This window comes from Monopterus albus, unplaced genomic scaffold (genome assembly GCF_001952655.1).
Source record: "Monopterus albus unplaced genomic scaffold, M_albus_1.0 scaffold99.1, whole genome shotgun sequence".
NCBI lineage: Eukaryota > Metazoa > Chordata > Actinopteri > Synbranchiformes > Synbranchidae > Monopterus > Monopterus albus.
This window is the reverse complement of record NW_018127979.1, coordinates 3,781,471-3,800,990: the sequence shown is the minus strand read 5'-3', so window position 1 is coordinate 3,800,990 and position 19,520 is coordinate 3,781,471. Positions and strand designations below refer to the sequence as shown.

The window sequence follows — 19,520 nt, the reverse complement described above, 5'->3', positions numbered from 1 at the left end:
AAAGGGGATGAGTTGGTAACGAGAAGTGGAAGTATGGTGGTTTAAACAGTGTGAAAAAGGAAGGGATGTAGTTCGGGTCAGGATTTGTTCCGAGGCTTCAGATAATTACATTATCTCTGTATAAAGTCAGGTATCATGGACTCAGTAACACCAGTTCCAAGACTGAAGAAACAAATATCCAAATGTTTATGTTTTCCAGTCTAAATTATTTTTACTCATTTAATTATGTCATATAAAGTTATACTGAAAACAGAGTGATTTTTAAAAGTTAGGTTGTTTCAAGATTTTCTTGTGTTCAGGCAGATGACATTGTACCTTAGCTTTGTTGAATGTGGTTGTTGGCCAGCAGCAGAGTGCTTCATCAGGAATCTGTTGAGCTGCTGCCAGCATCAGAACATCAGAAGGAAATGTGTCATATGAATGCACCTTCTGTCATCAACCATGGTTTGTAAAGAGGCTGTGGAACTGGCCTAATCTGATATTCATGTGTCATGTTAACCACTGTTTGAAGCTTTCTCTGTTCTTTTGCCCTCCAGTTAAACCACTATACAAATGTTCACTCTTTTATCAGTTTTTGAAAGCCTGCTGTCGATTTGATTATGTGTCAGATTTCTTTAGTTCTTTTTTGTGGATGCAGAGACATTGTAGTTTTCAGTGCTATATTAACCGGGATAATGTCACATCATACAAAAAGACTACAGAAGAACAGATTATATGTCTGTATTTATTTTCATCAGAACACAATTTTAATCATTGTAGCAGTAGTTTTCATACTTTTCGAAAAGGTCATGACTTGTGAGACTGTTTTATAAATCATTTCATCAAAGTTTGTAAAAAAACTAAAGAAGTTACTTGAACTAAAGCATCTATAATATTACAATATACTGGTAGTGTAATAGTAATCATAATGATCATAATTGCAATGATACTTCTATATGCCTTTGAACCTCCTCCATTTCTATAATCATAAATCTTGCTTTCACACGCGCAGAACCACAACCTTTCACAATAAGGTTGTGAAGCTGAGAGCGAGTCTGTTGGTTGATTCTTACCACATTCTCTTTTAACATCAGTGATTTCAGACACTCAAAATCCAAAAAGAACCAGAGAAGAAGAAAATAACAGCATGACATCAACTCAAAATACACGGAGACAAAAAGACACATTATTCAGCATACTAGGGAATGTATTTACAACCAAAAAAAGAAATGAGCTTCTGCATAGATCCACAGGATAGAGAACAGAACTATTGTGAAAACAGAGAGAGGCTGAGAAGGAGTGAAAGTTGTGTACATACCATGTGGTGATGGGTGCAGCGGGGACATAGTTTATATGTGCAGGGACAAAACACAAAACGTTTTTGTAGGTTGGTGTGTTATAAAATGTGACAGACCATACCCTACGACTGCTACAGACCATTATTGGGCGATCTAGACTGAATCTACTGTATAGGACCCTACACAATTTCTTTTTAGTATAATGCAGCAAACAATCAACAAACCATAACACACATAAAAAAAAAAAAAAATCAAGTTATCACAGCAGAGTAACTGTTGTGTGCATGCCTGCATTACCAGTGAAATTCAAACCAGAGATTTACATAATTCAAATCTAAATCTATTATTGTTTGGAAGAAATCTTGCACAAAAAAATCCAGTGGTGCAAATATGTCCGCAGAGGCGTGAAAGACAAATATGAACAGCATTCACAAACATGCAGCCACAGTGCTGTACCGTTACTGCATGTATAACACACATGGCCTCTGTGTGACTTTTGAATGCAGGTTTATTGTGTGAATACATGTCCAACAGTTGGCTTGTGATGGTTGTTACATCAGAAGCATGACTGCTGACATGATAGGCAAAATGAATAACGTGTAATATATGCTGTATGTTTCCAATGTGTAATAAACAAAAGGTGCCTTGCCTTAAAGAGACCCCTTTCATGCATTTGTATTGACTTCAGTGTGGCACATTTCTAAGACAGACTCTGTTTTTCCTTCTGTTACCTACTGAAAAGCATTTTCAGATATAAATTAGACTTGTTAGTTTGGCACCAGTTTCATAACCCACTGCCAATTTCATTCAATTTGGCCTTCACCTCATCTTATAGTTAAATAGTTGGAATATTTTATTAAACACGTTCAGGGAAAACAGAGTCTGTTTTGGGTCTTGGGGGCAGTGATTCAGTTATTACACATTGTCAAATGATTTCATCCTACACTCCAAGCAGCTTTAGAGCTCCAGTGAATAACGGGACAACTAATGTAATAGGTCCCTGTGGGTCTAACGGCAGCAGAGGTTTCCCAAATCTGTCTTGTAGGTCCCAAGGTTGTGGCAACACTAATGAGCTCTGCAGAGAATGCACTGTACTTAGTGACAGACACAAACACACCCCCCTGTGTATGCATGTATGCAGACGTACACATACATACAATAGAGCAACACACTTTTACCCACAAGTCCATCACTTTCTCTTTCAGAGCCAAGCGCTCCTGATTCCTGTGGATCTGACAGTCTTTGTGTGGTCTTGAGCAGCAGTAGCAGTATAAAAGAATAAAAATATCTCCATCTACTGGCGGCCAACAGTATAGCAGCATTTTTCTATCACTGAATGCGGTCATCCAACATGGGCACGGGTGTGCTGTGCTGCATGACAGTGAGTGGTTATGTATTTCATGCAGGTAGGAATGGTAATGTAGAGCAGGGCATTCTGTATACTGGGTATACAGCAATGGTGTGAATAACGATGATATTTAAATCCTCATATAAGCTGTGTGTTAAAATTCTTGACATCAGATATTAGATTGGACATCTCATTTAGATCACCAACATATTCAATGTGGGGAAAAAAAAAATGCATTCAGCCACATCTGTTTATCTTTGAATACCTGATCTCACAGTCATGTTCATCAAAGAGACACAAAATAAACACTACAAAGTAAAGAAGAAGTCAGCCCTTAAGGTCACACCATTCCTCTCTGTTCATATGCTGGTCAATATTTGAAAGATAAACACAAGTGTCAGCTGACTTAGGTGATTATCAGGTTTTGTCATTAATGCTTACACACAGAATGACATGCTCCTCTCTCTGAGTTTGCTTCTGTTCCTGCTCTCCAGTAACAGCCAGTGGAATGCCTCGGTGTTAAATAAAACAATATGAGCCAAGTTTTTACCTTTTGTCTGCTAACAGCTTGGAGTGTTCGAGTGTGCTGATGGTAATGTTTGCACTGTATATCTTAATAAGCCCTTTACTCAATGAGACAGTTTGATGTTTTGAAGAAAAAAGTACAAGACAGTGGGCATGCTACAGGAACTGATTTGGGATCAGATGTGGTGCTTTTACAGGGAGTGGGGTGCTGAGGACAGTCAACATACAGTAAGAGGCTGGCATAAAGCCTCCACATGCAGTTAATGAGAGCAGGTCATACACTGTGATTCAACAAAAACAAAGTGACCATTTTGAAGAAATCATTTTTGTTGTGTAATATGTGGTCAGGAAGTAAGATTAAAGGTTATGAATAATAAGGTTATTGGTGGGACACGGAATTTTCTTTAATAACTAACTTTTCTAGTGATATGTTTTTTGTTCATCATAACCAATTTGGAATTATAGTTTAACCAATTAGGAAAAGTCCTTAAAGGTAACATCCAGTCAGTGTGTTTGCTAGGAATAAAAAGGCCTTGGGTTAAAATTACACTTTTGGTTTAAAGGCAAATGATAAATTGAGCTTTTGTTTTCAAGAAGTAGCAATGGGATATAGTTATTTGTTAGTCATACTGCTGTTGCATTTTTACAGTATTACTGACCCACAGCAGGTCCAAAACTGTGGAGAGGATCTTTATTAACTATCATTTTTATGTTGTGGACAGTATTTTCACTGGATAGTACCTTAAAAAAGTTTCTATATCCAGAGCAACAGTGATAAATATACTGATCCAGTGTCAAATGTCAGTTAACTTTGCTGACCCATGTGGCTGAAAAGCGACCAGAATCTGAATGGGGTTTTGGTTAAAAATGCCTGAAATAAAATCTTTGGTTAAGACAAGTTTAAGTTTCACGCTTTGTTCTGTGAGATAAAATCATCCTACATCATCTGTTACATTCCTGTGAATGATGAAAGTTGCTGGCTGTTTAAAACTGAAGTACAGAAGATCTATTGTAAACATTTCCTGTTGTCCTTTCCGGGTGTAGTATTAGTGTGAAGGGGTGATGAACCAAAAAATAATCAATACCGGTGTAAAGATTCCCAGACTGCTCATGCCAGTATGTTTAGTAAAAGCTTTCTACGGGTTCTTTGGCTTCTAGTCACGTGGTTCTGCTGCATGTTGTGTTCATCTTCATTCAAAACACAGCAGTGTGCAACATGTTCTCTTAATTCTAATGCTTTAGTTTAGCAACCACTAAACCATGATCACTCAGCACATACTCCAAAATGCAAACTTGTTAGAGAATCCGGGGTGTAGTTGTTTTACACTTTTTAAAGATTTATTGTCAATTTGTGGTAATTGAGGCAAAATTATTTTGATCAAATGGCTCAGCCCTGTCATAGTATTAGCCTGAAGATTGAAGGATCATTCTGGTGTGTAGCAACTTATGAATAATTTGTTGTTTGAGTAAACTGTTATCATACAAGTAATACAGTTAAAATAAAGCGGGGTGGGTTGAGAAAAACAAGAGGTCAGATGATCAGACGTATGTAAAAATTTAAACTTTAGCCACATTACCTAAACCAATTTATTTGGTGTAAAAACTAAAACTAAGCGCACCCTAAATGGCCCTACTATTCCTTCATTGCGTAATGATTTAGCTCAGTAGCTTTTGAAGATACAGTATGTCAGCTTTGTTGACACCCTACTGAATCAGCAGAGTTTCACCTAAGATTTGATCTTAGTTACAAGTCTGTAGCATTATTTGTTGTCTCACTGCAGCGGGTTTTCCATGAGCCCATTTAACGTGAATATTGTGAATCAGCAGATCTGGAATATTACTTGGATCCAGATCAGACTTTGGTGCGTGGTCGATCTTATGTGGATGTTACCATGCAATTTTTGTCCAATTGTTCTAGGCATTGGATTTAGAAGCAAAAATATTGAAGTTATCTCACAATGGTGAAAAAATCCTTTAAACAAATTCCTGGACCCAGATGATGATGATCTGGATCAGCACCGGAATCTAATGGATTCTTCTGTGGGCCATATGCTAGCTCTAAAAAAATGTTACTTTTTGAATTATGCTGTGAAGAAACCAACAAATGCCAGTAAAAACTTAAACTCCTCTGTGGAGGTAATAAACATGGGGAATGCAGTATAGTGATAGGAGCGAGGTCAAAACTGAAAGAAGACCCAAGCAGAAACACAGATATCCTGTGAGACCTAGAGCGTTGGTGACACTGGAGGAACGTATGTAAAAACTTGTTAAACTTTAGCCACATTACCTAAACCAATTTATTTGGTGTAAAAACTAAACAAACTAGTGTTTGTTTCCTGATGTTCAGCCAGGTGTTAGCTTTTTACTGATGCTTGTTATAGAAATAGTTTGATCCTTGTAAAAACCGTTCATAGGTGAATATTATCTCACAAAACAATGTGAGAGGAAACCATAAACCTGCATTAAACAAGTAGCTTATTATGGACACCAGAACCACATTCAAAAACCCAGATAGGTTTTAATGGGATTGTGGCCAACAAACCATCATGGCAGCAATAAGTGCTATCTGTGGGGACCCTCCATAGAAACCTCATCGCTGCACCAGTCTGTTAGGTAGACTTTTAGGGTACATGTCAGCAACACACACACACTCCTTGTCTCATACATACATGTGTAAAGACATACATACAAGCACACACACACACTCACACATGCTCGCACACACTCAGTACATCTTGAAACACAAGCCATCACACACGCGCTCAAACTGGCAGCACATTTTTTTTTGTACACATTATCTGTCTTATTTAGAGAACGCATTTTCTTCTTGTATGAGGCCGAGAAACAAACACAAAGGATGAACATTAGAAAGAGAATATGATTATGTTTTTTCATAGTCAGCCAGTGCAACAGAAACCGATAATTGGAACACAGTGTAAAAAAGCTTAAAGTGAGAGAAATTCAGCCATGAGGAAGCCGACCTTCCCACTCAACAAAGGCTGTGGCATTGTCCCCTTTTCCTGCCTAAGGGACTGACTGAGCCCCTTGGTGTGTCTGTTTGTTTTGATTGATTTATGTCCTTCATCTCAAAGCGTCCCACATTTTCCATTTGCCAGAAAGCAACGCAGAGTGTCCACAGGCACACAGCTCCAGCCGTTCACACAACTGTGGCTGTATTTTTCCTCCTCTGTTGCCATGGTGAGGGAATCCCCCACCTCAACAACCTCACCTCCTCCTGGAAGCTCTATCACTCCTCGTTGGCAGGGCTCTCCTCCAGAGGCGTGATGGCGGGGAGGCCCAGTCCTGTTGCATTGTGGGATGCAGTGAGGCTGGCAACAGTGTGTAGGAGGACAAGGACCAGCAGGCAGAGTTTGAGCCGGCTGTTGCACAGTCTGCAGGCTGCTGAGGAGCTGAGGGAGGTACGATGCTGGCATGGGGGGTGAGTTCTTTTCAGGGTTCCCTGGGAACGGTTGTCCACTTTCAAGTCCCACCGGACGTCACAGCATTCTGCATCCGGGTCCACACCTGATGGATAGTCCTCCAGCAGCCCTGGGATTGTTTTTGGGGGGTGGAGGCAGATGGAAATATAAATGGTTAGTGCACATATTGTCTTAAAGATGTTATGAATCCTGTGCTTGTTTCCTGTCACAAAAAGTAATGCTACTTGTTCAGCTTTGTCAACAAGCACTGCTTTGCAATCCATAAGATAGAAAAGACAATAAAACCAACATTAGTGAAAATGAATTCCAGTGAACCTCATCATTCTCAGGCTGAAATCGTAGTTGGAATGTATGGGGGTGTTGTTCTTCTCTTCTTTTTTCAAGAGCATGGTTTTGAGAGCATTACAAAATCTGAACATGAATTCAAGGAATTGTTCTCTCTAATTAGAATGTCACAGAAAAGTAGTGTAGCCAGTAAAGCTCTGTGCAGTACAAAAGGAAAAACACCTGCATAAAGACAGTACAGACAACTCCACAAGCTACAGAGAACAAACCCAAACTGAGTAAACCCAAAAAGGTTTTTAGGGGACACCAGAAGAAAATGCTAGGAACTAGTGAAAGGTTAACAGTAAAGAAGCCATTTTTTGGGTTATTAAAAAAAGGAAACTAAAATAAATATTGTTTGCTGATTTTCCAAAACAAAATGAAGCAGCTTTATTGGCCTGGCGTGTTGGACACACGAAGAATTTGACTCTGGTACATCGGCTCTCAATGTGTACGTACATATCAACAAGCAAGGGAATGCGTACTAGGAAAAGAGATTAAACAAATTAGAGTAAAGTACCCATGAATAGAGACCTGTACATATATATACACACAGTCTGGATTTAACGCATCTATATGTACAATCTACACCTTATTGCACTGAGGGGTTATTGTCCAGTCATACAGTTGTGGGCCAAGTGTTCATCAGAGTGACAGCCCGGGGGAAGAAACTGCCCTTGTGCCTGGTTGTCTTCGCACACACGGACCTGTAGCACTGTCCAGAGGGGAGGAGCTCAAACAGTTTGTGTCCGTTTTGACCCATGAGGTGTACAGGTTCTCCATAGAGGACAGTTTTACATGTCCCCTTGAAACTTCTCTTGCATTTTAAACTGTTTGATTTGCAGTGTTTCTTAGCTTCACATTTTATTTGGAACTTGATTAATAAGTTGATGGACAGGAATGTAATCAAAAATTTTAATCATCATTCAATTATTAGTGAAGTTAAAATGCCAAATATTACAAGTTCTAACCTCTTAAATATTACAATAAATATCAAATATTAAAATGTACCAGTTTTCATAGTCTTCTGTGAAAACTGGATGTTTTCAGGTTGTGAACTTTTGGTTGGACAAAACAAGAGTTTATGGATGTGAACTGGGCGTTTTCAGACTGGTGAAGATGTGTTTTTTCCTTTGTTATTATTTCTTCAGTCGCAGCACGTTGAGTTCTCTTGAAAAGTTCCAATGAATATGTACCCCATGTACTTTATATTTACTGTACATTATTGTAAGCTGATGCTCAACATGACCACAAGAGGGCAGCATCAAATTGTTTTGTGGTGTGTGCCTTTTGTTAGTCATGTTCTGGGGATGAACATCTGCTCACACAGAGGCACTATGGATGACTTTAAACCCATGTGCATATGTTGATGCAAAAATCTAGCCCTATTAAGATTTATTTAGATTTCAGATGGGCATGTGTGCTTGCCTTTGTGTCCTGAGCTAGTTTAAGGACTGAAATCACACACCACACAACAGAATGCTATATGCTGCTTAGCACAGACAGAGTATGAGGCCTACTATCACAGTGCTCCATTGCGCAGCTGATTCTTGGTGCTGAGAGTAACTGGCAACCAGTTAGCTGTTATGCTGCGTCACCCTGTTAGTCTGCTGATTAGACAGAACATCCTATAACTGTAAAGTCACAAGTGTTTGCTGTGTGACCATCAGCGGTTGTGTGTCCTGCGGAAGTATCACTGGGCAAGACACACTCCCTACATGCTTATTAGGTGTTCAGTCATTGTTCATTACTCAAGCCAAGAGCATGATCTACAGTAGGCAGTGTGGATAGAGGCAGTAGAGACTACTTGTTATTTTGAATCCTAGGATTTGGAGAAGTATCACTTTTTTATCCCTCAACTAGTAAGCAAAGCACTCCAGCCCAGTTTCTCAGTGCCTACTGGTTAAACATTAAAGTTGCATAAACCAGCTCCATGTACTATACTGATACTAATCTGTAAAATAAAGTTAAAAGTGAAGAAACAGCAGATAAAAACAAACAAAAGAATATAAAAATTGTAAGATTTGTTTTTGTACCTGTGCATATAAAACTGGGGCTGCCTCCGTGAATGAGATCATCGTTGTCGGGCAGGATGAAGGGGCACCGCTGCTGCACCTCCAGGCAGTACTGACCACAGGGGATCCGCTTGCTGCAGTGCATCTGGGTGGTCTGGAAGTACTGAGAACACAGCCAGGGCTTATAAACCATCTAGGTGGGAGGCAGACAGATGCGGGAGAGAGAAAGACGGGTGGAGAGGAGGGTGCAGAGAAAGAATAATGATGAGTTACCAAACACTGGATGATTCGCATACACACATGCACAGTCTCATATATGTGCATCATCTGTGACATCCGCAGCTACTGATTCACACTGTACTGAACAGATATCTTGGTGTTCATCGCTTTGTCAGTCAGTATATAGTTTTACTCAACCTCCTATTCCAAACAACTGAGCAGAACTGTTTACTGCACCTGTATTTTCAAAGGTACAACTCCTGTTTTTATATACAGCAGCCTTCACCTGGTGCTGTGCACGACAAGTCTCTATCGCTCTCATCACATACAGCATGAGTAAAGTTTAATACACCAGAACACCTGCATATTTTTTATAAGCACTGACTCAGAATTTATAAAGTAAACCTATATAAATAAATTAATGCCACCACCATCACAAAAAACAACAATCCAATAAAATACTGCTGTGTACACAGGAGTTAATACAGCAGTTGATTGGCACTCACATCACTGCAGCTCACAGTTCTAGTTAAAGTGTCAGGAGGAGTATGAATTTATCTATCATGTAGTGATAAATATGTTAAAGGAGTGAAAGCTGTGGTTGTGAGGACAGGTTAGAGATAATTGCTTAGACAAATTCAAGAGCTTCCCCACTCTAGCTGTGACATCACCTCTATAGACGCTGAATATCATAGAGACCAATGTACAGTATTTCTCATTTTCAACCGGTTTGGGAGATGCTCTGACGCAGACATCGGCCATCAGAGTCTGGCCCTTGACAAATTCACTCAGACCCTTACGCTTTGGCTGTTTTTCCTGATTCCATCACATCATCAACTTGGAGGACTGAATGTTCACTTGCTGCCTAATATACCCCACATGCTGACAGGTGTCACTGTAATGAGATAATCAGTGTCATTCACTTCACCTGTCAGTGGTCGTAATGTCAAGGCTGATCGGTGTATTAATAATCAGTTATAACCCAGGTACTCCTTGGAAAATGAGCAAACTACTGAGGAAGACCGTGAGATGTGAATGAAAGACCTGGACAAAGCTGTTGGTTCATATTTTTAGTCAAAGTAAATGTATGATTTTCTAATATATAATACAAAATACATTGTTCTTTAATATTTGTGACTATCAGTAAACAACAACAGCAACAGCATGTTTCATGGCAAAAATGCAACAGAAAGAGCCGTGTGTGGTTATTGCACACCCACACAAACCTTGGACTAGGAGGCGCTTAAGAAGATGGTCAGCTGTGCTGCATGGTAAAACGAATGCAGCTCATGCAAGTACAGATTCTACTGTTCACCAGTCCCTGCCATTATATGCATCCATTCATTTCTGTGAAATGTTTGATCTAAAACCCTGATGCGGAGGACTTTGAACAATGAAAACTCTTATAAAATCTGATGCTGTTAGATTTGTAAAATCTATTGTTTATAGAAACATGTAATACAAAAACACTGGTCTCATATTGTAAATTTTTTTCTCACGTATTCTCTCTACAAGTGCACAAGTGGGGGAAAATGATTTACTTAGCACCTTATTCTTCTTTTCTGATGTGATAAAGTGGTTGCCTCATTCTGTGGTGCTATCACATGCCGCAATTACACAGTATTTCCTATAAACCACACCTGGGACCATGAGGCAAGCTAGCACCAGCGGCAAACTAATCATCACACCTAACAACAGTGCAACAAACACAGATCGTATCTTACCTCTGTTTAGAAACTTACATGTTGGTATTGTGATTGTGCATATGTGTGCAGCAGAAAGACAAGAAGAGAGCAAGACAGAATGTGCATGTTGATATGGTATATTTTTATAATAGTAAAAGAAGTTCTTCTGAAAACATATTCTACACAAAAGCCCACAAAATTTTTATTGATATCAGTTGGACAAAAACAATCAAAAAATTTAAGAAAGGGAACCAAATTAAAAAATAAAAAACTTTACAGTATGTACATTGTAGTTGTGGCACTATAGATATTTATGGTTGCTATCCAGGTAAGATGGAGGAAGGATACACAGTGGAGACAACATGAAATTTACTGAGGCTATACAATCGGATTGAAGGCGATGACAGAGCAAATGATGATGATGTCAGCATTATGTTAACATCATAAACCATCTTTGAAAGGCTTATTATTAAAACGTTTTTGCATAATGGAACTGATTACATTTTCCTTGCAAAATCTTATAATGTAACATTCTGACCCTCTTACACATTTTGACGCACATCGATGCTGCTCTGTGATATTAGAATACGTTTGCCTTTTATTTTGCTAATCACTCTTCATATAAATAGACAAGGGAGAATGCAATATGTGATTGAAATGAAAATAAATTCCAAGCATGAGGAAACTATTCTTAGAAATCTGAGGGAGAATAAATTACCCTTAAAATGTTTAACAATCATCTTTATTGTGACAAGGATCTATTGTCTGGTGCTCAGACATCCGTTGTGCTCATGCCACTGAACTACTGTACTGTACTGTAAATCTGAAATGTATTATATCATCTTGTCATAATATAAATGGTGCTTGAAAATAACAGTAAATGCTGCGTTCTATCATCTGTCATACAGTATACGACAAGTATGACTCAACATGTGCACATTCCCAAATGTTGTACAGTGAACTGCTATGTGCTAAAGATTAGATCCCCAGCCTAATATAAGTTTAGTTTCTAAGGACAGAGGCGGAAAGTAACTAAGTACGTTTACTCAGGTAGTCTACTTAAGTATAGTTTTGAGGTATCTGTACTTGCGGTTTCATTTTCTGACACTTCATACTTCGAATTCACTACATTTCAGAGAAAAACATTGTCCTTTGTGCTCACTACATTTATTGGTTAACTTTAGTTACTTTTTTGAATGAAATTAATAAAACAAAATACTGTATAATCATAAGAATTACTGATCCTCAGTATAAAATTCACCGGCTACCCAGGAGTATGTAAAGTACTTCAAAATATAATCATTTAAGGTAGTGAAAACTAGCTCCACTATGAGCTGCAATGTTAAATTTGATGTACACAATAATGCATCAGTAACTATAATCCAGTAGTATGACACACATATGCTATTCTGCATAATGAGCATGTTTACTTGTGGTACTTTAAGTTTATTTTTATGCTAATACTTTTCTACTTTTATGTAAGTAACATTTTAAATGCAGGATTTTTACTTGTAACAGAGTACTGTACTGTATTTTTACAGTGTGGTACTGCTACTTTTACTTAAGTAGGGGATTTGAATACCACTGCCTAAGCACACCACACACACACACACACACACACTGATGTGCTATTGCTATGTAAATGTCACATGACCTAGTGTCATATCTAGTACACATTAGGTTAATATCTTTAAATTACCATGTACCATGTGTACATTTATGAATGCGAATATGAGTGTTGTGTGAAGTATGTGTGAGAGTACACTTTGTGTATCTCACATTTCTGCTTGTGCAACACATTTCCCATTTCATGTCCTCCTGCTCTCAGTGTTTTGACAGCTGCTCATCCTGTAGCTGTCAGCGAGGGGAGATAAAGACAAACTGAGCGGAATGCTGGCTTCCCCCCCCTCATTCAGCAACTAACACTACACTAACATTACACTAACAATGCCACTAGTGATCTGTTTGGGGATTAAGCAGACATTTACACTACTCATTGTTAAAGTCAAGGTCTCGCTAGTCATGTACATGGAGGTTGTGACATAAATCACAGACTCAAAAGATGAATAATCAGTGACATCACAATTTAAGAGATTACCTTAAAGTTAATCTCAAGTGGTGCTTTATTGTAGCTTTGACATGTAGCAACCATTTTCCCATCTTTCATTTCCTTACATCAGAATTTGAGTGAGTATATATATATATATATATTTTTTTTTTTTACAGGGAAAAAGAAGTATGATATCTAGCTGACACCTAGACCACGTGGCCAGAACAAAAAAGGGCAAGTCAGCAAAACGTCTGTCTGAAGTGCAACAGATGTGGCATAAAGACCCTAGTTCTTTTTGGCTCGTTGCCACTCATTTATGTCCTTTTGCATTCAGTGGCAGTTAGTGAAGCTTGCTGCTGCCGCTGCAAACAAGGTCCCTTTTCCCTCAACCATCCATGTGCTGTAGAGCCATCACTAGTAATTTATCTTTCTCCTGTCAAATCTCACACAGACAGCAAGTGTCTTGATAGCAATAGTGATAAGAGGGGTTCTCTTTCATTTACTTAACATGTGTTCTATTAACCCCCTTGGGGAGAAAGTAAAATACCGCCTTAACTCAGTGAGGTACAGCAGAGGTCAGATAGCTGGCTCTCAAATTTCTATTCTCCTGCTGGTACTTTTCACTTCTTTCTACATTTCTCATTTCATGGTGTTACTATAATCCCTGTCATCTCTCCCATTGAGGGGGTGACATTGAGTGTCCCTATTCAGGCCTTGTGGCTTCATAAATCTCTTCCTATGAACTCCCAGACTTATAAGCACAGACACACATACAATTCAACCCACAAAATGTTGAGCCAAGTACTGATAAAGCCTGAAATAATAGTTACAGCTGTTGGATTTCCTCTCTATCTTTAATTTACACTCTTTGTTTATTTATCAGAGACAGCAAACAAGATCACTATGATAAGTTTCAGCAAAACAACAATACATTCAGAGTCACCACTCTTTAACAGAAATGGTTTCACATGCTAATTAGTTACAGTCACTTCTATCAGTTCTACCTCAGCAATTCTGGAAGGCTTTTAATGTGAGACATCAATGCAGGACGTACTGAGAGTCATAGTTGAACACTGACCAAAACAATGGCAGTGTTAAACCAAGAGGAATTATTGTGCGGTGTATATGACAATACGCACCTTTGTTAAGACAACAGGTAAACATGAAGCAGGTTTTGCATTTACATTATGAGCAAACAGCATCAGCAGCAAATGTCTGAAACTATAGTAAACCAGATTGTACATCCTGCTAGTCATAAAATGTTTGACTTTTACCATTCTTCATTTTCTGTTTTCATGCAAATGCTTGTTCCTCTAATTGTAGGTCTGACCTATTGAAATGTTTTTGAGCAAGATACTGAATCTCAAATTTGTATCTGTGTCTATATGTGTGTGTGTGTGTGTGGGGGGGAGACTTTGCTTTAGATAAAAGAATAAAAGTATGTACAGTACATAAATATAACCCATGTAATTGGACAGGTGTAATGTAAACTTAATTAATGCCTCAGGTGACCACATATCCCGATTTCCAAAACAAATGCTTCAGTTCAGCAATATAAAACTCTAATTAGAGGTGGCATGAATGTAGGCAAGGTTAATGGAAAGAGAAACAGATACAGATATGCTCTAGGTGGGATTTAGATGAAAATACATCTGTTGAAGCAATGACAGCTTGAGTAAAACTTTGCAGTTGTCTGAACTGTATGATTCCACAGGTGAATCCCAGTTCCCCTAATTGCATCCATTTTTCACTCACTTTTCACTTTTCCTTGCATTTTAGTCACACCCATGTGAGATGCAAGGAAAAGATGTAAGGAGCAACTCTGAGGAGAGAGGAACCAAGGAAACATGTATTAAGCATCCAATCACTGATTTCTATTAAAGAGGTGTGTCAATCCATAGCTTCTGAGAAGGACACACTTGTGTATCCTTGGTTATAGCTTCTCCAGCAGTCTCCTCACTCATTGATCCTCACTCCTCAGAGCAGAAATAAGAGCTCCCTGTCGTCCTTCCTCATGGTGGACCAGAATGGCTTCCAGGTCGAGCAGGGATTGAGGACAGAGGGATGATAAAATAAGGGAATTGGGATTTTCTCCATGAGTATTTCGAGATCATGCACTGAATGCAGAAAGGCAAGGAATAAAATGAACTAACCAGAAAATCAGTCTAGACTCCACACACAGAGTTGCGGCTTCTTGTCAGAGCAAAAGTCAGTCTGGAAACTTCATTATTGCATTTTTTTTTCCAGCTCTCAGCAAAATATGCCAAAATGCTTTATTAAATCCAACTCCCATCCCTGCTGGTTGCCTTGCCTGTTGGGACTCAGCTGTCTCCTAAATTAGATTATTTCATTACGATTAGGCAATTAATGTTGTAACTGATGAAGAGCCTCACCTTGCCTTGTAGTATTGGTTTTAAGTGGCCTCAGATGGCTGTGCCTTGTCAGTGCCTTGTCTTTATTGCTTTATCTGGACTTGTGGCCGTACTGTAGCTAAACTGCTGACAGAGGCTGGGGGAGCAGGTAACAACACACCAGACTACCGCAACTCATTTCTCTTCAACATAAAGTATAGCACACCCTCACTACACAGAGAAGCAGACACATAAACACAGTCTTGCAGTCTCATGAGCCACTTTGTCAATTAACTAACAAAGGCATTCACTGCTCTGTTGCATTAAGGTTATCCTCTTTTCTTTTATCCCTTTTATCCTCTTTTCTGCTCTGTTTGCTCAAATGATCTACTGCTTAAATAGTGGACCAGTACAAGTGTACCACACAGTAGTCTGGTTGTAGTGTATTGGAGTAAAACAGCGGAAGGCAATCATGACAACTGAGTGAATTCTATTTAAGCCTCATTGTTTCAGGTCTACAGATTTTTACAGAAAAGCATGGAAACTTTCTTTTGGGTATCTGAATTTTTTACACTGGGTTAAACTGAGTATCATCCAGACTTTGTCATCATGTACTGATGTGTGTTCTGCTGCAAGATGTGCTTCAGGGTCAACAAGCATAGTTTGAAAAAGAGAACTCCAAAAGGCACAGATTATCATTCTGCGTGCTCGCCACAGTACTGGGTGAAATGAGCAGTCCATTTGAGCAGTGAAACTAAAAGGCAGCCCAAGATGTAAGGGTTCAAATAGAGGGTGTTCTATTGTTGGGGCGTGTGCGTAAAATGTCCAATTAATTTCCTGCAGCAGCAACAACGTCCCCTGGGAAATAGCAAAGGTTAGACCAAATCTAATCTGAAAAACAACGTTCACATAAGCAAACAAATGAGTGTATAGTGCATGGCTAAACATGTTGGTAGGTTATTGAATGCGCTCAAATGCAAAGGAGACACAAACCATCACCATCAAGGAAAAGCATAAATAATCAGTTTTTTGATGCAGAACTACCATGAAAACTTAAGCAGATAACACCGAATTGGCTGATGTACCTGTGTGCATCTCTGTGTGTACACTGGAAAACGACTGAGCTCATATTGACTAGCCTGGGCCCAGCATCTGGCAAGCATACAAACTGTGTCAACAGCATTTAAATGGGGGAAAATGTAATGTAACTAATGATCTAAACAACAAGACAGACGCGAATTAAATAGGCAGGTTTAGCCAAGATGGTGAAAGACCCAATGGGAATGTAATAGTAAAACAAAAGAAGGACTGAGGCTGCCAACTGACTGATACCACAACACAGTACATTGATTGAAAGTGAAATGAAGCAGAAAGCACTCATGTAACTCCCTGAGAGGCACCTATTCAATTACATTCATGTTACATTTGAATGACTATGCGGCCACATAAAGCCCAGTTTCCCAATAATGACCAACCTTTGGTTTGTGGCAGATGCACTACAGAAACATTTATACATACAGCAAACACAAATGGACACACACATTTGATCACTGACATCTAAGCCCCCACCTTGTGCCTTTTAATATGGGCTGCTCATCTGGCAAACAAAAGCCATTCTAATGTAATTACTGTACCACACACCAAGGACATACGCTATTATATTAAGTGAGGTTATTAAATGGAAAATACGCGCAGTCAAACAAATAGAGAGAGAGCGAGAGAGAGAGAGAGAGAGAGAGAGAGCTACTCGGTCAAATAGGATGACCTCAGAGACAGAAAAATAAATACACCCTGACCTGACCTCTTGACCACAAGTGAATTTAAAATTAGTGTATTTTTTGTGGTGCTAATAGTGTTTAAAAAAAAGTATAAACGACACAGTGAGCCCCAGGCATGTACCCATAACCAGGTTATTGGTTTGACAAAAAATACAAAATGACTTTTTGGGTAGGAAGTCAAAAGGTCAAAGGTCATGAAGCTACTTTTGATGGCAGAATCAGAAGAATCATTTCTTTTCTTTCTGACTGCAGACAGCACAAAGTTCACCAGACTGTTATGTTGAGACATTTGACAGGCCATGTCTCATTTTAATTTGATTCTCAGTGTAAAGGAAAACACACAACAAGCATCATGAGAGCTGAATCACAAACTAGCAACAATACACGGTTGCATGAAAAACGTATGAATGAACGATACGGCCATGGGAGCGTGTGAATTAATATTGAAAGAATCCACGCAAGACATGTTCACAGCCTCCAAGACCCAGTGAGCTTCAGCTCCTCCTGTCAGGACATAATTCTGATAAGGTTATCTTCCATTGCATACAGGACACAGTCATAAGCATGGAGTGAATGAGAACAAATTATGCAATTTCTGAACAAAATTTATTTTAGTGTACTGTAAGTAATGACTTTATTAGGCTGCAAAATAAAGCATTTCTCGGTGTGATGATAACACCACCACTAATGTGCTATCATCCTGATTTTTTGCAGGTATAACTTTCACTGACTAACAATAGTTCCCAGTGCTACCATGCTAACATTTGAACACAAAGTACAACAGAGGTTGATGGAAAGGCCATTAAAAACTCCTCTTTGAGAATCCATAAAGCAGAGGGGACGAAGACAGTGGTGGAGAGAGACATGACAATGAGGAGTTATGGACAAAAAAGTGGAGATGGATGGAAAAGGGAGAGGACATTTTCTACAGAGAGCACATCCACATGCACAAAACGTTTGCCCTAAAACTCATTTTGATTAATCAAGGTTATCTGGATGTAATTCATTGGCACTGTCATGCTGACACTTACACTGATAATTAATTTGACAAAGATAATTAGCAGCAAGATGAGCCTACTGCGAGTGAGAGTGATGAATCAACACCCACTGCAGTCTTACTGCTGCTCTCTCTGCCAGGCCCTGCTCATATGCATGTTTATATACCCGCAGTTCAGTGATCAACTCTCTGTGTATCTGTGGGGTCCCGCTCCTGCATCCCCAGCTGTGCAAGCCTGTTCAATAATGTAACCTGAGCAACAGACAGCCATTCGCCATAATGGCGCACAGTATCACCACAAAGTCCCGACACTGCTACCTCTCCAGCTGTTATCCATGCCCCCCAACCCTGCCCCCACCGCATTCCAACCCCCTTGTCTCCCTCTGCAGTGTGTGCTGCAGCAGTGTGGATGAAAAATGGCCTGGAAGGGGGGGTTGCCAGTGCAGACATACTTTAACAGATATATAGACTCACCTTCAGACTCACTTGCTCTCTTTCTGTCTCTTTTAAAGGTAAATCAAGCACATACACACAAACACACAGGCATGTAGAACGAGAGTGAATGATAGAAAGGGTTTGCACCAGATGAGCAGGGACAGGTGTTGTAAGGAGGTCTTTACAGCTAAGGTGTAGGTTTGATCCCAGCATTCACACAACCACCCCCTCCCCCCCCCGGTGTTTTTGGGTCCCATTTGTTTTTGAGGGCTATTTTAAACATGAACGAACAGGATCTTATGAAACCAACTTGTTCTAATGTAAGATTTGATTTTCCAAAATGCATTACATACACTCAAGTCACAGAGATAGTCTTCTGTTAACCTGCAAAATTGAGACTGGTTGAACGTTTTAACCCTGTACTGTCATTTCATAACAGGCACAGGCATAAATGATAACATCAGAGAAAAAGGAGGAAGAGATCTTCAGAGTGTCACTGCAATTAATCTCTTCACTTGGCTGGAGGAGGTGAGCCAAAGCTTTCTTCAAAGCAACAGAGGAGGAAAACATCCAAATGTAAAGGTAAGATTCATATAGAAGGCAGAGGGTGAAAGAGGGACAGGCAGAGGAAAAACGCTGGTTGAATGTCCAAAAGAGGAAATTCTGGCAATTTCTCTGCAACAAATTAAGTAGAATTAGAGGAGTAAAAACTCTCACCTTCTCTAATAATGAACATATCTTACTTCTGCTGTTAAATATGCCCATTAATAGCACACAGCTCCCACTGGACCTACAGCAGCACACACACTGAGGGAGACCAAGCTCTGCCAACCATGTCTACTAGAAATTACATTTAAATACAAGTAATTTGCAACAGCAAATGTATTTTGAAGGAAATATAATTGTGGCCTTATAACATTTTCTATTAGCATAATAAGAAAATGTTGTTAATTTACATATTTGATAAAACATGATACTGAACATGAGTAAAATGTTCATTGATAATGAATTTGCTTTTTGCAAAAATATCCAATGTTGCAGTATTGACTACTATTAAACTTTTTTGGGTGAGGTTA

At 39.2% G+C, this 19,520-nt stretch overlaps 1 protein-coding gene across 1 annotated transcript in view; it reads right to left on the bottom strand.

Moving 5' to 3' along the window:
- Window positions 1–770: 770 nt before the first annotated feature.
- nalf1b (NALCN channel auxiliary factor 1b) overlaps window positions 771–19,520 on the bottom strand; it is an 81,597-nt gene continuing 62,847 nt past the window's right edge. Inside the window, exons 2-3 of the mRNA XM_020609532.1 lie at window positions 8,951–9,122; window positions 771–6,699 (exon numbers count right to left, since the gene is read on the bottom strand). Of these exons, the coding sequence (XP_020465188.1) occupies window positions 6,398–6,699; window positions 8,951–9,122 (474 nt within the window). The 3' untranslated portion in view covers window positions 771–6,397. The remainder of the gene's footprint in view (window positions 6,700–8,950; window positions 9,123–19,520) is intronic.